Genomic DNA, 21347 nt, shown 5'->3' on the forward strand with positions numbered 1-21347 from the left:
TAGGTTCCTGCAGGGTCTGCATGGTGATTGCCACATTCGCCGTTAATTCTGAGGCAGAAGATGCTCTCAGAAGGAGATCGTCTAGGTAACCCATGATTGCGATCCCGCGTTGCCGCAGCAACGCCAAAACAGGAGCCAAGACTCGAGGGGGCCGATGCCAAACCAAAGGGGAGAGCCACAAACTGGTAGTGGGCTTCTCCAACTGCAAATCGCAGAAACCTCAGATGCCGAAGGCATATGGGTACGTGCAGGTACGCATCCTGGATGTCCAAAGATGCCTGGGAGTCCCCTTGATGGAGTGCGACTACTGAGTGAACTGATTCCATTCTTAACCTCTGTACTTTTACAAAGTAATTGAGGGCATTCATGTCCAAGATTGGATGTACACCTTCCTTTTTGGGGACTACAAACAGGTTTGAGTAGAACCCCTGGAAACGTTCCAATTTCGGAACAGGTACTAACACCCTGCGACTGTGCAGGTCCCTTACCGCCCCCAATAGGGTATGCTGGAGGGGAAGAAACTCCATCTTGTAGCCTAAGGAAATCAGATGTTATTTAGGTTATCCAATGAGGCTCCAAAGAGCCTTCGCCAAGGAAGGGAAGATCCATCAGGTCTTTCTTAGATGCCTGGTCAGCAGACCAGCATTTTAGACAAATCAGGTGCCTCATCACCACTGCTGACACTGAAGCCCTGGACAACAGAGGGAGAGTGTCCAGGGCCGCATCACAAACGTACTTAAGTCCTTGCACTAATTGGTCTGCTAGTTCCACGCAGAAAGGAGAAGCCTGTTCTCCCAATTCGCGGTGCAACAGTGTTGCCCACTCGGTTAGTATCTGCGACACAAGTGCGGATGCCAGTACTGGTCGCATGGTTGACCCCACAACCGTAAACAAGAAACAAGCCACTGCCTCTGCCTTCCTGTCCGTGGGGTCCTTAAAAATGCAAGAGTCCCCACTACCAGGATCGTGAACCTAATAGAAGGGGCTGTCAACAAGTATGGTGGGGGGGTCCCAGCCCTATATTAGAATCACAAAACGCGTATAGATGTTTTGTTGTAACAATTTTTGGTTGTATTTTTATATTGGAGACATTTTATGTCTATAGGTCTCTTGTTAGTTTATTACTCATAAAATCATGTTTTAGCTGTACCTTGGTGTTGGTGATCTCTTAAAGTCCCATCCAAGAGGGATTTTCTTTTGTGACTCTACCAGGATTGTGGTTACTTTGTTTAACCTGGATACTGGGGGGTCCATGACTGGTGGAGCCGACCACTCTTTGAGAAAGATCTCCTCAAAAGGGGCAATGCACTGCCATGTATTTGGGGACCGAAAAGGTCAGTTGTGGTCAACCCCATGCCTTGTAAATGAACTTATTGAAATAAGTCAGATAAGGGAACACCTTAGGTGAAAGGGCTGGCTTACAGGACCCAAGGGGGCCACTACATCAACAGAGGGATCTGCTGGCTCCTGAATCTTCAGGGTATCACGCACAGCTGTGATAAGTGTGCCAACAAGCATTTTGTCGCACACGGACCCAGACGGGAACTCATCCTCACTGTCCGATCAGTCCTGGTCAGAGTCATCTGAAAGGACAGAACAGGTGGGCCGAGTCTGCACCACAGCTCTCCCCAGACGGGGGGAGGGGGTTGTTTTACCACCTTTCCACCAACGCACCGCTTCCATCTTGGCAATTAACGAATTGAGGACCGCCAACAAAGCGTCCAGAGGTACTGTACTGTGTGCAGGCGAACCAGTTGCAATTGCCTGGATTTTGGGGGAAGAAACACCAGATTCTGAAGCCATGCTGACCCTTACCCTGTCTGCCACCTGTTGAGGAATGAGGACAGTGATGATCCCACCCTCCTAACTGCTGTTGGCTGAGGGGCTCTTTCCCACCGGACTCACCACCTTGACTTGTTCTGCACCGCCCAGCTAATAGTGCCTGCGTCAGCTCCCAGATGCATAGGAGACCATACCGCGCTGTGCAGAGCTGCTCTGAATGGGGGTGAAACTGGCAAAAAAAATGTGTTCAGGCTGAAAGAAAATGGCATGCCGAGCATCCAGTATAAAGGACAAATGGCCGCCAAACTACAGGAAAATGGCCACAGAGCATGCTGCTCCTTGGTCACACCAAAAACGGGCGCCGAGCACTGTATACCATGAGGGACAGTGAAAAACAGGCAGAGAAATGGCGGTGAAACAGCGCTACAGCAAACAACAGACACAGCCTCCAGACACCTCCAGGGAGAGACCTACAAATATCCAGGGCACAGCCAGCCAGCGAAGTCCCTGTCCAGGTGAGAGCCCCACCCCTCCCCCCCGGAGAGCCCCTGTCTGTGGCACACACACCGCTCAGCAGCCCATGCAGCACCCACCACAGGGAAGGGGGGAGATAGGGACAGGGAGAGAAGAGAGGGAGGTGAGGGACCACCGAATCGACCTCCCAGGGAATGCCCAGCTGCTCAGCCCCACGCAGGCAGGGAGAGCTGTACTTACCAGTCCTGAAGAGCTGGGAGACAATCCATCACAAACCCAATCGCTGATCAGTACAGGGTGGCACTCGGACGCAGACATCAGTAGCCTGGTCATGTGTGTGCCCCGGAGCATTTACACTCACTGACCACCCCTGAAGTTGGGGCATGTCGTGGCCGACCCATCGCGGAGCTCTGGTAAGTAAGCAAAGAAAATATCCAGCCTGTCACCCAGCCGGCTGTTGATAGCAGATCACAAGATCTTTAGTCTTGCGCAAAAAGCAAAGCTTCTGCAGAAAAGTCCATAGACTGATGGGCCCGCGGGGTTCCTAGTTCCTTCTCCTTCACTAGGCAGAAAAAAACTGAAGCTGCAAAGCATGCTGTGGGGTTGTTACCTAAGGAACTGTCCCTTGGGCGGAACTAGAAAGTTCTAGTTTTATTACATGTTATGCCTAGTCCTCTCTTGAAGGTGGCGTAACAACCCAATGGTCTAAGAGGAGCTGTGTCAGTCAGTGAACCCAAGAGGAAAAAAAAAAAATATGTTTTCAATTGAAAAAAAAAATTTTGGCACAAAACTTCAGTCAATTCCCCATGCCTTTTAGAAAAAGCCTTGGGATCGTTTACTTTCCAACAAAGTGATTTGAGGGATATTTGTATTGTCCTGGCATTTTCAGTTAAGGATTGATAAATGGATAGATTAGAGGGATATAATCTATATCTATAAATCAGGTTTGTGGACCAACTTTCCTACAGACTAAAATTAACACACTAATATGGTTTATTTTCACCAAAAGAAATGTAGCAGTATACACAATGGCCTAAAATTTAGAACGAAAGATTTGTAATATGTTTTAACATAACAAAAAACAAGTTTTTCAAAATTTTTCGGACATTTTTCATTTGGCAAATACAATCCAGCTGTGGTTGACAAAAAAAAAAAAAAAACAAACACACACCACACTAAACTTTTGCCAATACCAATGCAAACTTTACCATTATAAGCAACCATTTTTTCTGAATTAAAAAACTACTCACTCATTCTGTGTTTATGATTGTGATTAGCAACAGTTAAAACACATGGTACAGACAGGGCCCGTCACAGTCCATGTGATAACTGTAACCAATCACAGAGAATACTACACAGTAAATAGCATGAACAAAGCCATTCACTGTGTACAATTGTCATGTGATCTACCGTGATTGGCCACAGCAATCACATTACTGGCAGCAGGCCAGTACACCGATCTGTCAACCGCTGTGTCTGTCATTTGGCATTCTCCTAGAATAACAGATATTTGCACATACTCGCTAGCACACCATGGATCTTCAAATGTTGTCCACAACGTCATAGGACCTCCTCCCAGGCTCCTATTAAATACTAACCTGTAGGAAATAGGCAAGACTTCACTTTCTGTCTTAGAGAGAAAGCAGGAAGTAAAAAAAATCTCTCCAAAACTAGGGTGTTATCCCGTAAAGATTTTCACAACATACAAACACCTTGTATGAACACAGTTACCAAATAATGCAGTTACAGAGGGCTGGAGCTAGGATTGGTTTGGTAATGTATCAAAGTGAAAAAGATTTTTGATCCAGCAATGCCTCCAAAAACTTGCAACGAGCAAGTATTTGGAGCCATTGCTGGATCAAAAATCTTTTTCGAGTCAAAAGTCCCCTAACCTTAAATTGTACAGGGCGTGGCTTGGCACATGGAGCAGTGAGACATGTCTCAGCGCGGCTCCCTGTCGCCGAGACACCCGTAGGATTACCACACAGCTCAAACCGCCTCACAGCCACTTGGATGGGTAACCCAAAACCCAAGGACCCTAAAAAGAACGGAGGGGGGGACGTTTAGATGGAGACCTGGGGCATTTATTCACCCATTCTTCAGCCACAGCACAGAGCAAGCAGACTTCCAAGATGGCGCTGGCAGTCTTCCTCTGTCCGATCTGACTACATGGCTGACATGCCGGTGAGCTCCCGCTGTCGTTCCCGCTCCCCAGGAGGCTCTGAATAATCCACAAGGCGATCCTTTGTCTTGTGGGTTGCCTCCCTTTGCTCTGGGGATGGCTGGGACTTAGACACAGATGCGATCCCTGCATTCCTATATTAGATCCCTGCCCACCAAGTCTGATTTTGAACAAAGTGTGACACACTGAAAAGACCTATAGGCAGGAGATCAATGAGCTCAAGGATCTGGGTGTCCGAATGGAGAATATTGAGGACACCACAGATACCCTCTGCAATCCCACGAAGACTCAACTCCCACACCGTCATGATCCAACAGATTATGTACCAGCAAGATGACATCGGGAACCGGAACAGCTGCATTAACATCTGCATCCAGTGTTTTCTGAAATTAGTCTACCATAAAGATCTTGCTACAGCGGTGATGGCCATTTTTAACCAGCTGCTACAGAAAGCTACGGATGCACCCTTGGAGCTGGACAGAGTACAGAGGACCTCAGGCCCGAGGAACCCTGATACTTCCTTTGTGCACGACACATTATGCAGGGAGCATTTCTATAAAATCAAGGAATTATGCGAGTTGCCACCACGCAAGACTGCATTCTCTTCAATGATGTTCCAGTCATGCTCCTACCAGACCTGTCCCACCAGATTCTGGCCATGCAACATGCCCTGAAACCACTCACAGAGTTGCTCCAGGAACACCATAAAATATCAATGGGAGATTGCCCTTCAAACGCCGGGTACATCATGGAGGGCAAGACAGCTATATTACGCATGATGGGGAACTAAGCAAAATTTCTCAGTATGCTGGAACTGCTTCAATTATCTGTGCCAGATCGGCCATTTTCCTCTGCAAACCTGAGCCTGCCCTTCCTTCCTCAATGGCAACAGAAAGGCAAGCAGAAGTGCACCAGATCTTCCTCCTGAAGGCCCTCTGAGGACTAATGCCCCCGAACACATGTTCCTTTCCACTTACCCTGGTTGCCTTTTTAGGTTTGGCAATTCTACCCTGGGGCTTATACTATCCATATGCGACCCTGCTGCATTTTCATCCTGGGTCTCCTTGGATGCCAATAATGATTATTTTTCTTTAATAGTTCTTGTTCCTTTATCCATGCTTCTTACTGTGTTTGATGTGTGTAGTTATTTTTTTTCCTGTCATGTCACAGCGGTCTTGCAAGACACTAAGCCAGGAAAGTATATTTTTATACAGTAATATAATATATATATATATATATATATATATATATATATATATATATATATATATATATATATATATATATATATATATATATATATATATATATATATACACATACATACACACACACACACACACACACACATATATATATACACACATATACACACCCCCTAAATGTTGCACTAACCCATTATTCCTGAATGTTTGAGGTTCCCTATTTTTTTTTTTCCTTCATTTTGTTCATCCTGCCTGTGGGCGAGTTCTGGGGCTGTTTTATGCATCCTCCCCCCCTTAGGCCTTACAGTACCTTATGATGCACCGATTAGACATTGTTATTTTTGGATGAATTTACCCTTACCCGAATGTAACCCTGTTCAGATGTGAGAAATCCAGTAGGGGATGAACATCTGTCCAATTCGGAAGCATAAAAGGTTTGAGTAAAAGCCATGGAATCTCATCCTCTGTAACCGAAACTATCCCTTCTTAAAAAAATATTTCACAGTCTGCAAATCTTTTTGCAGACTCAAAAGAAAACATTTGAAAGCATGAGGGGTGGAAGGGAAAAGCCATGAAATTCTAACTTATTGCTGCAAGCTACTATACTGCGGATCCACTCGCCAGCCATCATGCCCTAATAAAATCTCCACGAAGGTCAGCAAAAGTCCCTCCCATCCCAAACAAGTGCAAGTGTCCCTTCAAGCATTGATAGGTAAGGCTTCCCTACCCATCACTGCTGAAGGGGACCCGTCATTCTACGGGAGCCCCCAAGACCTTACTGCTCTAAGGTCTTGAGCTTCAAGCCCAAGACCTAAGAGCAGCAAAAGAAATGTCTTAATGTAGAAAGGGCAAAATGTTTTGGAACAGCGTGCTCACCCTACTCTAAAATAGTAACTGAGTGCTCTTACCTCCCAAGAGCTTCTGGATATAAAACATTTGGGTTACGACCAAACATACAATATGTTCCCAGAGTCCGAAGGACCTGGTGTCCACTCCAATCAGAGCCCCCACTAGAAAGATAACCTGCTCGGAACAGCCACCAAGCCCATACCTTGAGGTTATGGCAAACTGATAACCAAAACCCCCAGCTGCACAGCTGGTCCCACCAAGGCAAAAATGCCTCAAAAACAGACTATTCTCCAGCGCAGGAAGTTCTAGTTCTGTGTACAAAACATCCATAAGGTGAAGGGAGGTAAAAAAATACACAAAGACCCCTATGGGAAATATTGTATGAGGGGCTACATCTAGGTTCTACTCCAACAGTTGTATTCAGGACCCCTCCAACCTCAGCATCCCCTGGCCTCTTGGAGAGGGCCCCCGGATACCTGCTGCAACCAGTCTTCAGAGGAGTATGGTGTAGCTGATGTGTACTCCATGCATTTAGGTAAAAAAAAAAATAATATTACCCTAGCTCTTCTCCCCACGTTGATTGACTCCAAGCCTGCCGGGTTTTACATACAATTATTGCTAGTGGCTGTTATCACTATAGTGGGTACCTTTAAGGTAGCCACATAAGTATTGATTTGACCAAATTACTAGATGCAACTAAAGTGATCTTAATAATATAAAAATAATCTTAAACCACACACCCTTCATCCAATCGATAGTGGACATTGGCAAGTGGATCGACCAATACTTTATGATTAATTGAACACATTTTTTCGTGCGTGTCAGACAGTGTTGAATGGATAGTCAATGGAATTGTAAGGCAGAAGCCACAACAGTTAGTCATTTTAACATGAGAAATCAGCGTTAATCCTGTCTACCGTGAAAGATGCTCTTTTTGGCTCTTGAATTTCCTGTCCTTCAATAACTCCACGTTGCATTCCAGGTGGACGAAGTTTTTTAAAGTATGCTTCTAACTCATCATCATAAAATTCTTCATCATTTAGCTCTTCATCTGTAAGCAAAAAAATAAGATGCTCACAAATGCAAATCAAAGAACAGTAATGATACAAGCAAAACATGGCAATGTAATTAGCCATATACTGTAACTGCAATTAGCAAATTTAAAATCTGAATATAATCCTGAAAATATCCCAAATTGAAAGTATACGTGGACCCTTACCTTGTAAAACAACCCATTCAATTTAAAAATGAGTATAAAAGAAAAAAAAAACGTTTGCATGTACAGTCATGGCCAAAAATATTGACACCTTCATTTGTGAAATAATGCACCACTTCAGCCAGAAAACTGTTGAAATAAACACGAGAAGGCCTAAACATTTGTAATTGCATTTTTTTTATTGGCATGACAAAGTGGAGAAACAAAAAGCCAAATCTGATACATTTCACACAACTCCAAAAATGGACATGACAAATTTATTAGCACCCTCAATTTAATATTTGGTAATACATCCCTTGGAAAAAAATAAGATTTTTATTACAACTTAACTGTAAAATCCTTTTTTTTGGAGTTCATCATGGGACACAGAGCCTAAGTAATTACTTAATGGGTTATGGGCCACCTTCAGGTGTTGACACTGGTATAACCAATCCAGAAAGTTCACTCCCTATATGACCCCTCCTCCTTCCAGTAGCGCATCAGTTTTTATAGCAAAGCAATATACTTAAATCCCAAAGTGGGGAGGGACCACTGTGTCCCATGATTTACTTCAAGAAAAGGATTTTACAGGTAAGCCGTTATAAAAATCCTATTTTCTTTATCGTACATGATGGGACACAGAGCCTAATTACTGAAGGAGACGTCCCATAGCAATGCTACTTGAGGGGAGGGAGACAACCCATTAGAGCTGCACGATTAATCGTAATAAGATTGCGATCAACACACCCCCCCCCCCCCCCCACGATCTCCAGGCTGTATGACCCGCAATTTTGATATTCCTGCCATTTTGATATTCCCGTCAGTTCCACGTAACCAGCGGCACCATGCAACACTGACGTCAGCAACCAGAACTGATGTCAGTCATCAGTGAGCGTGATGCGGCACAGAGCACACACCGCTGGAGTGAAAGTCGTGATGCCTGGGCGTGGGCGGTACACTATGGCCGGGAAACTAACAGCACAGAAGTGAGTGCGCACGCCGCAGATCTGATTTCCAATTCCAACACGTGAGTGAGCTTCCGCCTTCCTTCCACCACATGTATTGTATTGTGAGCCTGCGTGTGAGTGATTGAGCCGAGCAAGGAGTGGACCACTGTCCCTTATTATGATTATTACCACAGCAGCACAGTCACATTCACTGTCACAGTGAAATTCTGAGTCAGCTACGCTACCCAATGCCCATATTATGATTATTACCACAGCACAGCACACACAGTAAAGTGACAGTCTCTGAGTCAGCTACCCCCATATTATGAATATTACCACAGTCAGCTAGTGCGACCCAGAGAGTCTCAGTCTGGGGGTAGCTGACTGCCTGTGCTAATATTTACAATATGGGTAGCTGACTCAGACTGTCACCATGACCGGCTGTGGTAATATTCATAACATATTAAGGGACAGTGGTTGTTGCCAGTATTTTAAGTCCACTCCTCACATGCCCCTCTTTAATAGCCTAGCCTGTCTGACTGTCATCTGCAAGCAGTTTGGGGCCCAGCCATGACAGCACCAGGTTGTGTGACCAAAAAAAAAAAAAAAAAAAAAAAAAAACACTGTTGCCTTTTAAATGTCAGTGCAATAGTGCATGTATGTTTCAAACTAAGGCAAATGACAGTGTGCGCTCTCAATTTGTTTTCTCTAGGTACATACAACAAGAACATTGTCAACAGATCTGTCTGCTTCCGTCCACCACACCACACACAGTTGAATATAACGGAAAGAGAGAGCGCTGCAGCAGAACCTTAGCAGTTTGGAGAATATACACAGGACTCTTTAGCCCAGATGGGGTCTTCTGTATCAGCACAATCACTGGTGGCTGCCTGCAGTGCCTGGGTCGTAGAAAAATGAGTGAGGCAGAGGCCGGTGCAGACACTGCATAGGCTGACGCAGGCACAGACTCAGAGGCAGAGCAATGCGCAAGTGAGTCTTTTCCAAAAAGAGGAGCTTATTACCAAGTGTGGGCTTATTTCGGATTCAAACCAGATGACACTCAGCAAACCATCTACTGCAAGCAATGTTTAGCCATTGTTTGTGCACCAAAGGGCAACACCACCAATCTGTTTAATCACCTGAAACTTAATCACAAGAATATGAGACGGTAGGGAAAAAGAAAACTGCTCAATCACAAAGTATCTGCAAGGATACGAAACAAACGTCAATTAAAGGAACATTTAATGCAACACCGTACCAAACAAATTCCCGCAGGCGCAAAGAAATAACAGAAGCAATCACATTTCACCTGGCTAAAGACATGTCTCCCGTGACCACTGTTGAAAAAGAGGGGTTTAAAAAACTCATTCAAACCCTTGATAAGCACTTTCAAGTGCCCTTTCATACTTTTTTTTTCACATGTTGCAATCCCTGGTCTGTACGTCAAATGTTGTGAAAGAGTTGCAACGTAATTGAGAGACGTACTTAATATTGTAGCAACTTAAGATTTATGGTCCAGCAGATCAATGGAACCATACATGAGTTTAACAATCCATTTCATAAATGATGATTTTGAAGTGACAAGTCAGTGCCTCCAAACTGGGTTCTTCCCTGAGGACCACACTGGCGAAGCTTTGGCGCAGGGATTAAAGGATGCGCTCATCAACTGGAAATTGGAGGAGAAGAATCTTGTGTGCATCACTACAGACAACGGAAGCAACATTGTAAAGGCCATACTGGACACGATTGCAGTGTTTTGGCCATAGGCTTCATCTCGCAATAGAGAATGCAACGAAGGACCCACGAATTGAGCTTGCTATGGGTTTGTGCAAAAAGCTTGTTGACTGATACAATTACATTAAAAAAACAAACATTTAGGTAGGTAGTAAGTTCTTTCACATTGTTTTTCATTAAATTCATTGTCATTTATTTAAAATTTGTTTGATTGAAGCCAGAGAACTATGGCTTATTTTAGAACAAAGGACTGTTCACCAATCCCCCTTGGATGGGACTTAAGGCCACACACTGAAGTGCGTTAGAAAATTTACTTTTTACATAAAAAGATAGATCACACAACATCAATGATCAATGGTTAAAGACTTAAAAGGCATAACCACTACATGTGGTTTAATACATGTGACAAAAAGCAAAACAAATTCTCTTTTTAACCATTGATCATTGTATGTGATAATCTATCTTTAAATAAAAATAGAAATTTATTTAACGCACTTCAGTGTGGTCTTAAATGTCCCATCCAAAGGCCAAGGGGGAACAATCCAGGGATGTGGCCACTACAGTGCATTCACAACCTGAACCTTGGGTAGCTTTTTCAAAGTGAAGGGGCACCAGTTCCAGCCTCACAGCAACAACAATCCCAACGCCTTGTCTTTGGATTTTACACTCTTATCTGTTCTTAGGCAACACTGACAGTGAAGATGATCCGTTACCTGAATGTTTTTTGAAGCAATTGTAATTTCTTTATTTCACATTTTGTTTGATTGAAGCCAGAGTATTATGGCATAAGTCATTTTAGAACAAAGGACTGTTCCCAAATACCCCTTGGATGGGACTTTTAAGGCCACACACTGAAGTGCGTTAGAAAATAGATTTTTTTAGAAAAAGATCATACAACAATGATCAATGCTTAAAGGCATAAACCACTAGACGTGGTATAATATGTGACAAAGCAAAACAAATTATGCTTTTTAACCATTGATCATTATGTTATCCATCTTATGTGAAACAAATCAAATTTCTAATGCACTTCAGTGTTTGTGGCCTTAAAAGTCCCATCCAAGGGGGAGGAACAGTCCTTTGTATGTTCTAAACAATCCAGGGATGTGGCCACAACATGCAAAATCACATTCATGTGTTGATCTCCCTTTTCTGTATGGTGATGATCTCCCTTTTCTGTATGGCTTCATTTATTGCCATTTAGTTTGATAACCTAATGTTCTCAGAGATTGTAAATTTTTCAAATAGAACAGTTTGAGAATCATGATCTTCATTCTAAGCAAAAGAATCATAATTCGAATTTTTCCCCAGAAACGTGCAGCTCTACAACCCGTAGGTTACCCCCAGACTTGAGGGCTTATATTGCTGCCTCCAGCACACTGCGCCCAAAAGGAGATATCCTCATGCCGCCTTAATCCACCTAAAATTTTGTGAATTTATGCAATGAAGACCAAGTTGCTGCCTTACAGATCTGAGCCATGGAGGCCTGGTGATGCACTGCCCAAGAAGCACTAACTGCCCTGGTAGAGTGCACCTTAACTTGAAAAGGGGGAATCTTTCCCCTTAAAACATAAGTGAGAATTATAAATTGCCAAACCCACTTAGCGACAGTGTATTTCAACGCTGCCTGTCCTTTCTTAGGACCCTCTGGCAGAATAAGACATCAGTCTTACGAATCTGAGCAGTTGCCTTTAAATAGATTTCCACTGCTCTCAACACATCAAGACAATGTAGTGACTTTTCTTCCCTGAAACATGGTTTTGGGGAGAAAAAAAAAAAAAACACACGATGGCAGGACAATATCTTGGTTCAGGCAAAAATCTGAAACCCCTTTTGGTAACAGGTCTGGACGAGGCGCAACACCACTTTGTCCTCAAACATCAAATATGGCTCTTTAAAAAAAAAAAAAAAAAAAAAAAAAAAAAAGAGCAGCCAATTCTGAAACCCTCCTTGCTGAGGATATAGCAACCAAAAATACCAGCTTCCTTGTCAGAATGACTAAGCGAATATGCTGTATGGGTTAAAATGGCTGTTTTTGTAACACTGACAAAACTAAGTTCAAGTACCAAGGGCTCAACAGTGATTTAACTGGTGGATTAATCCACATCACCCCTTGCATAAAACCCCAGACTAAAGAATGTGTTGGCCCTTAACAGTACTCAGGGTCAACTTCCTCTCTATGCCTAATTGTAGAAAGGCAAGAATTCTGACTATGATACATCTCCGAGGGTGGCAACCCTTGGATTCACACCAGGAAACATAAGCCTTCTAGACTTTATAATATATAGTTCTGGAAGCTGGTTTCCTTGCATTAATCAAAGTAGAGACAACTGACCCCGAAAGCGCGTGTTTCTTCAGAATGAGGGTTTCAATAGCCAGGCCGTTAAATTAAACATGTTAAATTAAAGTAGGATGGAATATCAGCCCCTGTGAGAGCAGGTCTGGCCGTAGTGGAAGGGACCATGGGCCCTCTACTGCCATCTTTACGATTTCTGCATAACATTACCTTCTGGGCCATGCTGGTGCTGCCACGATTACCGGTTCTTTTCCAGCTTGATCCTGCACAGACGTCAAGGCAGCAAAATGAATAGGGGGAAATGCATAGATCAGTGAGAACTGAGCCAACGGTATCACCAACGCATCTGTTCTGCATGCAAATGGATCCTTTGTTCTGGACACAAGGTTGACTATGTTGAGCTGGACGCTAGAAGACTCTACGTCCGGAGTGCCCCATCTTTGACAAACGGCCTGAAAATGTCGGGGCTAAGAGACCAATTTCCCCCTGGGAATAATCTGCTGGCGGCACAAGTAGTCCGCTTGCCAATTCTCTATTCCCGGAATGAAGACTGCCGATAGGCACGGAATATTTCTTCCTTTCTGCCCAAGTTAGAATATGGTTCACCTCTCCCTGCGCTGAGAGACTCTTGGTGCCCCCTTGGTGATGGATATAGGCCACAGCCGTGGCATTGTCAGATTGGATCCTGACAGGACAATCTCTTAACCTGAAAGTCCAGGCTTTCAGAGCCAGATGCAATGCCCGAATCTCTAGGGTGTTGATAGGCAAGGCTCTTTCGGTTCTTGAACACTGTCCTTGGACAGTATTCCTCTCTAGTACTGCTCCCCAGCCTGAAAGGCTGGCATCTGTCGTTACCACTTTCCAGATAACTGGTCTGAAGAATTTTCCTTTTAGCAGATTCTTTAGTAAGCACCAATTGAGGCTTTGAAACACCCTTGGGGACAGCCGCACTGGCAAGTCCAAAGCTTGGATCGTTTTGTTCCAAGCAGATAGAATACTGTTTTGCAACATTCTCAAAGGGAGCAGGGCATGGGGAACTGCTTCAAACGAAGCCACTATCTTTCCCAACAACCTCATACAAAGGCGAATGGAGGGATCTCCTTTTGACCTGACCCTCCGCACCAACTCTTATGGAGTTTTTTGCCTGGGCAAGAACACCCTTTTTTTGGGCTGTATCTATGAACAGACCAAAATACTCCAGCTTCTTTATCGTTTTTAAGGGAGGTTTCCCTAGGTTGAGAACGAAACCCAGACTTTTCCAGGTAACTAGATGTAATGCGTACACTTTACTCCAAACACCGATTGGTCTATTAGCAATAGAGTTGTAAGGGTTTTAAAGAAACCAAGGAAGAGACCGAACATTCAACTGACTAAGTTAGGGGCAACATGAAAGTAGAACAAACCATCTCCGTAAGAGTTTGTACCATCAATCTCTCAGATTGCGAGGTTGTAAAAAAGGTTTATCAACTATTGTTTCCTCCACATAATCGGCTTGTTATTCTACGTGATCGCTTGAGGGCAATACCTCATCCCGTGCCCACTGTTCCCTTGGAAAAGGGTTTGAGGTGGGGGAAGGGGATCTAGTACGCTTTCTATCCACTTGGATGGAGGATGCGATTAAAGCCACTAATCTTTGTTCTAAGCTCTGCAGGGCAGAAGAAAATGCATCTTCACTCACATATACAGGGGCTGAAGTGTGAGAAGAAGTTGCACCACGAATAGGTTTCAATGACTCACCCCGGCTTGCCATTCTAGTATCTCCGGAGAGGAGTATAGCGTGGAGGCATGACTGCAGTTCCCAGCGCATAGGGGTGGAATTTTTGGTACCTTTGTGGTAGATCTGGAAGTCATAATGCTAAGCACAAAAGCAGAGGCACTTTTAAGACAAAGATATCATTTGCTGAGTAATAGTAGTAACTGCTACCATACAGATTAGCTTTTCATGCTGAACAATAATTTCATTTTCCTGTACTGGAAATGCTCGATACACCACTTACGTGACCCAGTGCTCCTGTGTGACAGCCTCTACTTTTCAGCTGCTCTGATGGAGACTGTTTGTTCTAAGAGCGCCGCCTTTATTGAAGAGGCTTCAGGTGTGAGCACGATTATTCCCCAGTGTGTGCACCGTGTGTTCCACGAGGACACCGAGTCCAACACATGGTGCCGCCTGCCTTAGCCACACCTCTTCAGCGATCTGCCCTCCTTTTAAATGACCTTAGTGCGCAACACGCAGACAGCACGGCATTTGGCCTGAATGCAGACCGAAGCAAGGAAGGCTGCAGCCGTCCATCTGGTGTTCCTCGTTATTGAAGAGGCTTCTGGTTTGCTATATGCATGGGTGCAATAATGCTTTAAGGCAGTTGATCTGTAAAAAATGTTAGCGCTGTCATCTTTGTCAAAGAAAGTAATACTCATGCGAATATAGTACAGCCTTTTTTTTTTTGTAAAAGCGTTGTAACCCTGGCCCCTTAGTTTCCCCAAATTGGGGTTGGGGAGAAGAGGAACATTTTGTTCAATTATAAACCCCCACCTGCTACTAGGAGACACACTGCTGTTTGTAGCTGGATACAGAGCTGAGAAGCACAAGGTATTTTTACTCCCTCTAGAGGAGATTAAAGGCATTACAATGTTTTCATATGGCAGAAAGGAAGGCATAGGTGGACTTTGCAGTTCCTAAGCTTCTTCCCTTACCTTAGCCTCGCTGCAGGACACTGCTGAAAAAGACAGATCCAAACTTCACCCATAGCGGAGGGCAGCATTAGCAACCTTCAAAGACTGGGTCCCTATTACAGGTTCCACTCCTTTGGACCTGTATAACACCCTTCAGGAAATCTTTAGGCAATGTAGCATGACAAAAAAAAAAAAAAAAAAGAAGGTAGGAATCCTGGTTCGCTCTCAAAAGATGCTTCCAGGCAAAACCTTGTTCTTCTACGCGAGGCCCAAGAATCAGCCTATTGCCTTAGTGGCTTGGATGGATCCAGTCAAATGGAGGAATTTGAATCCAGCATGGAACCCTCCTGGAGCTCCTCAGAGCACATCTTCACTCATGACCAACACCTTAGACACAGGCGAAAAAAACTGATGTGCTCCTGGAAGGAGGAGGGGTTTTATATAGGGGAGTGAACTTCCTTCATTGGGTATACCAGTGTCATCACCTGAAGGTGGCCTATAACCCATTACTTAAGCTCTCTATGTCCCATGATGTACGATAAAGAAAATAAATTAAATCAATCACAAAGTATCAATGAGTTCCCTACACCACTCCAGTAATTTTGGACCACTTCTGCCAACTGCTCCAGGTCTCTCAGATTGGAAGAGTTTCTTTCCCTACAGCTTCTCCACAGGTGTTCTATGGGATTTAGATCTAGACTCATTCATGGCCAGTACAGTGCTCTCCAGCGCTTTGACAAAACATTACTGGGTCCTTTTTTGACCTGTACTTTCGGTCATTGTCCTGCTGCAAGACCCATGACCTCTGATGGAGACCCCCAAGGGAAGGGATCAGTTACACTTACCGGTAACAGTTTTTCTAGGAAATCTTCCAAGACAGCACACTTAAGAGATGACTGGTCCACCTGACAGGAAAGACTCAACACATGAGATTAAAAGGCCACCCCCCCCCCTCCCCCCTTAGTTCTGCCAAATAGGTTATCCTGGTGCAAAAGGGAAACTTTCTGTAGTAATTACATTAAAAGGGTGGGAAGTAGGCCTGCTGTCCTGGAAGATTGCATAGAAAAGCAGTTACCAGTAAGTAACTGGCCATTTTCTCTAGTCATCTTCCAGGGCGGCACACCTGAGAGGATGGACAAGAAGTTAAAGGCCTACCTTAGGGTGGGACTACTGCTTGAAAGACCTTTCTTCCAAATGCCAGATCCCGAGGTGATAGCAGTTCCACTCTATTTTAGGAAGGCATTCTGTGTTCCATGAGGCTCCGGCTCTTTCTGCCCATGAGGCCACCTGAGATCTTGTGGAACGGGCTTGGAGGAGGTCTGCCGGTATTGGGAACCCTGCTTGCTCATAAGCTATTCCTATAGTCTGTCTGATCAACCTAGCCACTGTAGTTCTAGACGTTTGCCCTCCCTTTCTAGCCACTAAATAGAATCAAAAGTTGACTTCCTGAAGCTCATCACCCTACCTAGGTATGTCAGACACCTTCTGACATCCCGTGAATTTAATTTCTCTCCATCTCATTTTTCGGGTTTTCACAAAAAGGAGAGCAAAATAATCTCTTGAGATCCATGAAACTGGGAGGCGACCTTGGGAAAATACATAGGTTCTGAGGCAAGACCCAATCTATCCTCCAGTACCAAAAAAACAAACAAAACAAAAACAAACTCGATAGTTAACAGGGCCTGCAGGTCTTTTACCTTTCTGGCTGTAGTAATGGCCAGTAAAAAGGCCAATTTAAGAGTCAAAATTGTTACCGACATTTCTAGCGCTGGTTCAAAAGGTGCTTTCGTCAGTGCCTCCAGAACCAGCGTCAGATTCTATGGCGGGGAACCTTTTAATCTCTATGGGGGGGGGGGGGGGGTCAACCTCTCCCTCACTAACAAACCTTTTAATCAGTGGCTCCAGCAAGAGCCTCTGGTCCAAAAACAGACAGGGCTGCTATTGGTATTTTTAGAGTGTTCAGGGCAACCCCCTGGTTCACCCGGGCCCGCAATAAGTCAAGCATCACTGGTACGGAAGGCCTAGGAATTTTTCTACTCTGGCACCAGCGTGAAAAGATCTTCCAGGTCTTTGAAGTAGATCTTTCTAGTGACCAGCTTCCTAAGAGGGTCTCCATCACTCTTTCAGAGCATCCCTTGTCAGAGTATTTCCCTCTCAAGAGCCTGACTGTCAAATTGAAGAACCCCAGGTCAGGTTGAAGGACTGGCCCTTGTCGAAGCAGGTTCCTCCTGGGCGGGAGACGTTATGGAGGGGAAACCATGTCCTTTTTAAACACTGGAGGGGCAATCAGAATTAGTTTGCACTCGGAGTGGGCCAGCTTTTGTAGGACGCGAGGAATAATTGCCAATTGGGGAGTGGGGGGGCAGGCGCACGTACATTAGGTAGCAATCCCAGTCCTCCATTAGCGCATCCACCACCTACGATCCCCACTCTCTGGTGAGAAAAATCACTCCAACCTTCCCGTTTCCTCTGGGCAAAAAAGGTCTACCTCTGGCACTCCATACTGCTGAATTATCTGAAAGAACACCTTTGTTTTTACTCCCATTCCCCTTGGTCAATGGGCCGTCCCGTCTGCTTAGTAAGTCGGCCACCACATTGGTGGTCCCCTTTATGTGGGCTGCCGATATGTACTAAAGGGTCCCTTCGGAGCAACCTAGGACTTAAAAAGCCAATTTTAGGAGGGTACTGGACCTTGTTTCTCTGCCCCCCCCCCATAATTCAGGTAAAAGACAGTTGTCGCATTGTCCGATTTGTCAGTGCCTGACCCACCTCCAGGAGCTCCCTGCTCGGTTCAAGGTCCAGGACCCCTGGGGTCAGAGTAATCTTTACTTGATTTCACTGGGCCCAGCCACCAATTCAGGGAGGCCTTTACTTTTACTGGGACAGAAATCCTCCTGTTCATTAACTGTCTATCTCAAGAGGACAGCAGGAAGAACTGCAGTTCCCTGTAATGGAGCTGTGCCCAGGGAACTGCTGGAATGCAGGAGGTTATTAGTCTTAGAGCTCTCATAACCTGTCTGCAAAAGCAGTCGCTTGGTTCCATTAGTGAGCAAACCGCCGTTACCACTTTTGCCTTTTTTTCCCTCTGGGAAAAAAAAAAAAAAAAAAAAAAAAAAAAGGAGCTTTTGAGCCCTTGTATCCACCAAGTATTCCAGGAAGGTCTTTAACTGGGGTGGTGCGAGAGACTACTTCTCCCGGTTGATGGCTTCTGGACGACAAAGACATGGGAGTAAAATGCCTGGAAGAGCCGTTCTGGTGGTACGGGGACGATTAACTCCTGACTCGCTAGATCCTGCAAGTGGTCTAGCAACCTTGCTGCTCCTAAAGGATGATGGATCGGTCAGTATAACGTTTTGTGGGGGAGGTGAGAAGTTCCAAACGATCACCTATTAGATTCTGCAAGCTATAGGGGCTCTCGTAGATCATCCTCCACTGTGAAACAAAAGTGAAAAAGTCTGCCCCCTACCCTGACACTGGAGTCACTTGGACTGCTTATTGGTGCCTTGTGGTCTGGAAAAGAGCAGACTACTCTTCTGTTCTTTTCCATCCCCAACCTTCTGTTTGAGTCCTTTTTGGCCTTGAATTGGCTCCGATAAGGGGAGACCCCCAGGAAAAAAAAAAAAAAAATGGATTTTTATACTCACCGTAAAATCCTTTTCTCTGAAGTTCATTGACAGACACAGGTCCCTCTGGCTATAACCCCTCACCCCGCTTCCTGCAGCTCAGTTTGTCATAAATAGGAGGGGTGGGTGCTGTGTCCGTTAATGAACTTCAGAGAAAAGGATTTTACGGCGAGTACAAAAATCCCATTTTCTCTTTCGTTCATTGACGGACACAGCTCCTTTAATTCTTGACCTTAGGGACATCCTTAAGCAGGGTAAAAAAAACGAGGGGTGGAAAAAGCAAAACATAACTTCATCCACAACAAAGGGAACACCTCAGAGGAGTCGCCATCTGAAACTGCCGCCATCAAAACCAGCAGTCAACCTGTGCATCAAAAGAGGCGTTTACAAACTAGTAACTTAAAAGAAAGTGTAAATTACAACCTTCAACAACCACTTGCAAAACCTTGCGGCCAAAGTAAGCATCCGAAGATGCGCTTACGTCAACTTTGTAGAATTTAGTGAACCATCGACCAAGTCACTGCCTTACGCACCTGAGGTCGAAAAGCCCAGGAGGTCCCAATTGTCTGGTGGAATGAGCAGTGACAGGAAAAGGGGGCACCTGCCCCTTTAAAGCATAGGCCTGAACCACGATCTGTCTGATCCGAGAAATGGTGGACGACGAGACCGCCAGACATTTTTTCGAACCAGCCACCGTGACAAACAGTCTGATTTCCGGAAGGGAGCTGTAGCAAACAGACAGCTACACCCGTAAAGCCCGAACCACATCCAGGGAATGTAAGGCAACCTCTTTTGGGTGTGTCGGCTTAGGATAAAAAGGTAACACAATGTCCTCATTTAGATGGAATACCAAAACCACCTTTGGAAGGATAGAGGGCTGCAGACGTAGCACCTCCTTATCCTTGTGGATGACCAGGTAGGGAGACTTGCATGACAAGGCCGCCAACTCAGAAACCCTCCTGGCAGATTTAATAGCCATTAGAAAAACTACTTTCTAAGAAAGGGTTAACAAGGGAATCTCCCCAATGTTCTCAAACGGCGGTTTCTGAAGCGCCGACAGCACCAGATTCAGATCCCACCGAGGTAGCGGTGGTCAAACTGGAGGGACTACGTGTCGAACCCCTTGCACAAAAAAGTACTCACCAATGAGTGAGTCGCCAAGGGGCGTTAAAAAAAAAAAAAAAAAAAAAGACAGCCAAGGCTGATATCTGTCCTTTGATGGTGCTTAAGGCAAGTTTCTGATCCGCTTCTCAAAAACAGCAGGATCCTGGAAAATGATTAAGTGCGCGGTCGCCACCCCATCTCCTCACACATGGAGATGCAAGCCTTCCATGTACAATGGTAAATCTTCCAGGAAGAAGACTTCCGTGCCCTCAGCATAGTGGACATTACCGAGTTTGACAGACCTCGGTCCTTTATCACCTGGTTTTCAACAGCCATGCCGTTAAAACCAGCGACGGTAAAGCAGGATGAAGTATCAGACCTTGTGCTGGAAGGTCCTCTCGCAGCGGTAGCCGCCAAGGAACATTCGCCACCAGTCGTACTAGGTTGGCGTAACAATGACGTCGACGGCAATCTGGGGCAATCAGAATTACTGGAATCCCCCTCGGCTTCCACTCTGCACATCAGACGTGGTAGAAGCTTGAGTGGGGGAAAGCATAAATCAGTGGATAACGCCCCAATGGAGTCACCAACACATCTGACGCATCCGCCCAGGGGGGTCTTGTCCTGGACACAAACCAAGAAGCCCACATCTGGTGTGCCCCACCAAGGAGCCGGAATATCTCCTGATGTAACGACCATTCCCCTGGGTCCAGCATCTGACTTAGGTACTCCACCTGCCAGTTTTCTAAGCCCGGGATATATTATGGCCAACAGACTGGCACGCATGTCACTCTGCACATTGGAGGAAGTGAGCGACCTCCCGTGCTGCAACAGATCCCCTTGCAGCCTCATTGACAATGTGGAGAGGCAGAGTCTGACCGCCCCAAGCTCGAACACATTGATAAACAGTTGGGATACTTCCCGCGACCAAAGGTCCTGGGCCGACTGTCCTCCCAGCACTCCGATTCCCCCCCCAACCAGTCAGGCAGGCAGGCGTCCGTTGTGATCACCATACAATTGAGAGGAAGGAAGGAAGGAACGAACAAACAATTTCCCGGACCGAAGGACCTCAGCCACCAGAGAAGGGAATCCCTGACCAACTGGCTCAACAGAGTTTGAAAATCCAGGGATAATGGAGATTTGACAAAATCTCCATATGCAAGACTTGAGTGTTAAATTGAGTGTACAGTACCACCTCAAAAGTGGCTACCATGAGGCCCAAAACATGCATGCAGAAACGCAGCGACGACAACCTGCGGTTCATGGACAACTTCACTGCAGCCTGA

General features: G+C 45.2%; 1 protein-coding gene across 2 annotated transcripts in view; it reads right to left on the minus strand.

Annotated features, from left to right (window-relative positions):
• The window catches only part of CEP192 (centrosomal protein 192), a 341693-nt gene that overhangs the window by 261840 nt on the left and 58506 nt on the right, over nucleotides 1-21347 (minus strand). For both annotated transcript variants that reach the window (XM_077492401.1, XM_077492400.1), the window contains exon 7: nucleotides 7410-7543. In XM_077492401.1, the coding sequence (XP_077348527.1) occupies nucleotides 7410-7543 (134 nt within the window). The remainder of the gene's footprint in view (nucleotides 1-7409; nucleotides 7544-21347) is intronic.

The sequence above is a fragment of the Lithobates pipiens genome, unplaced genomic scaffold, assembly GCF_037356315.1.
Source record: "Lithobates pipiens isolate NorthernLeopardFrog02 unplaced genomic scaffold, aLitPip1_a1.2 Scaffold_19, whole genome shotgun sequence".
Taxonomy (NCBI): Eukaryota; Metazoa; Chordata; class Amphibia; order Anura; family Ranidae; genus Lithobates; species Lithobates pipiens.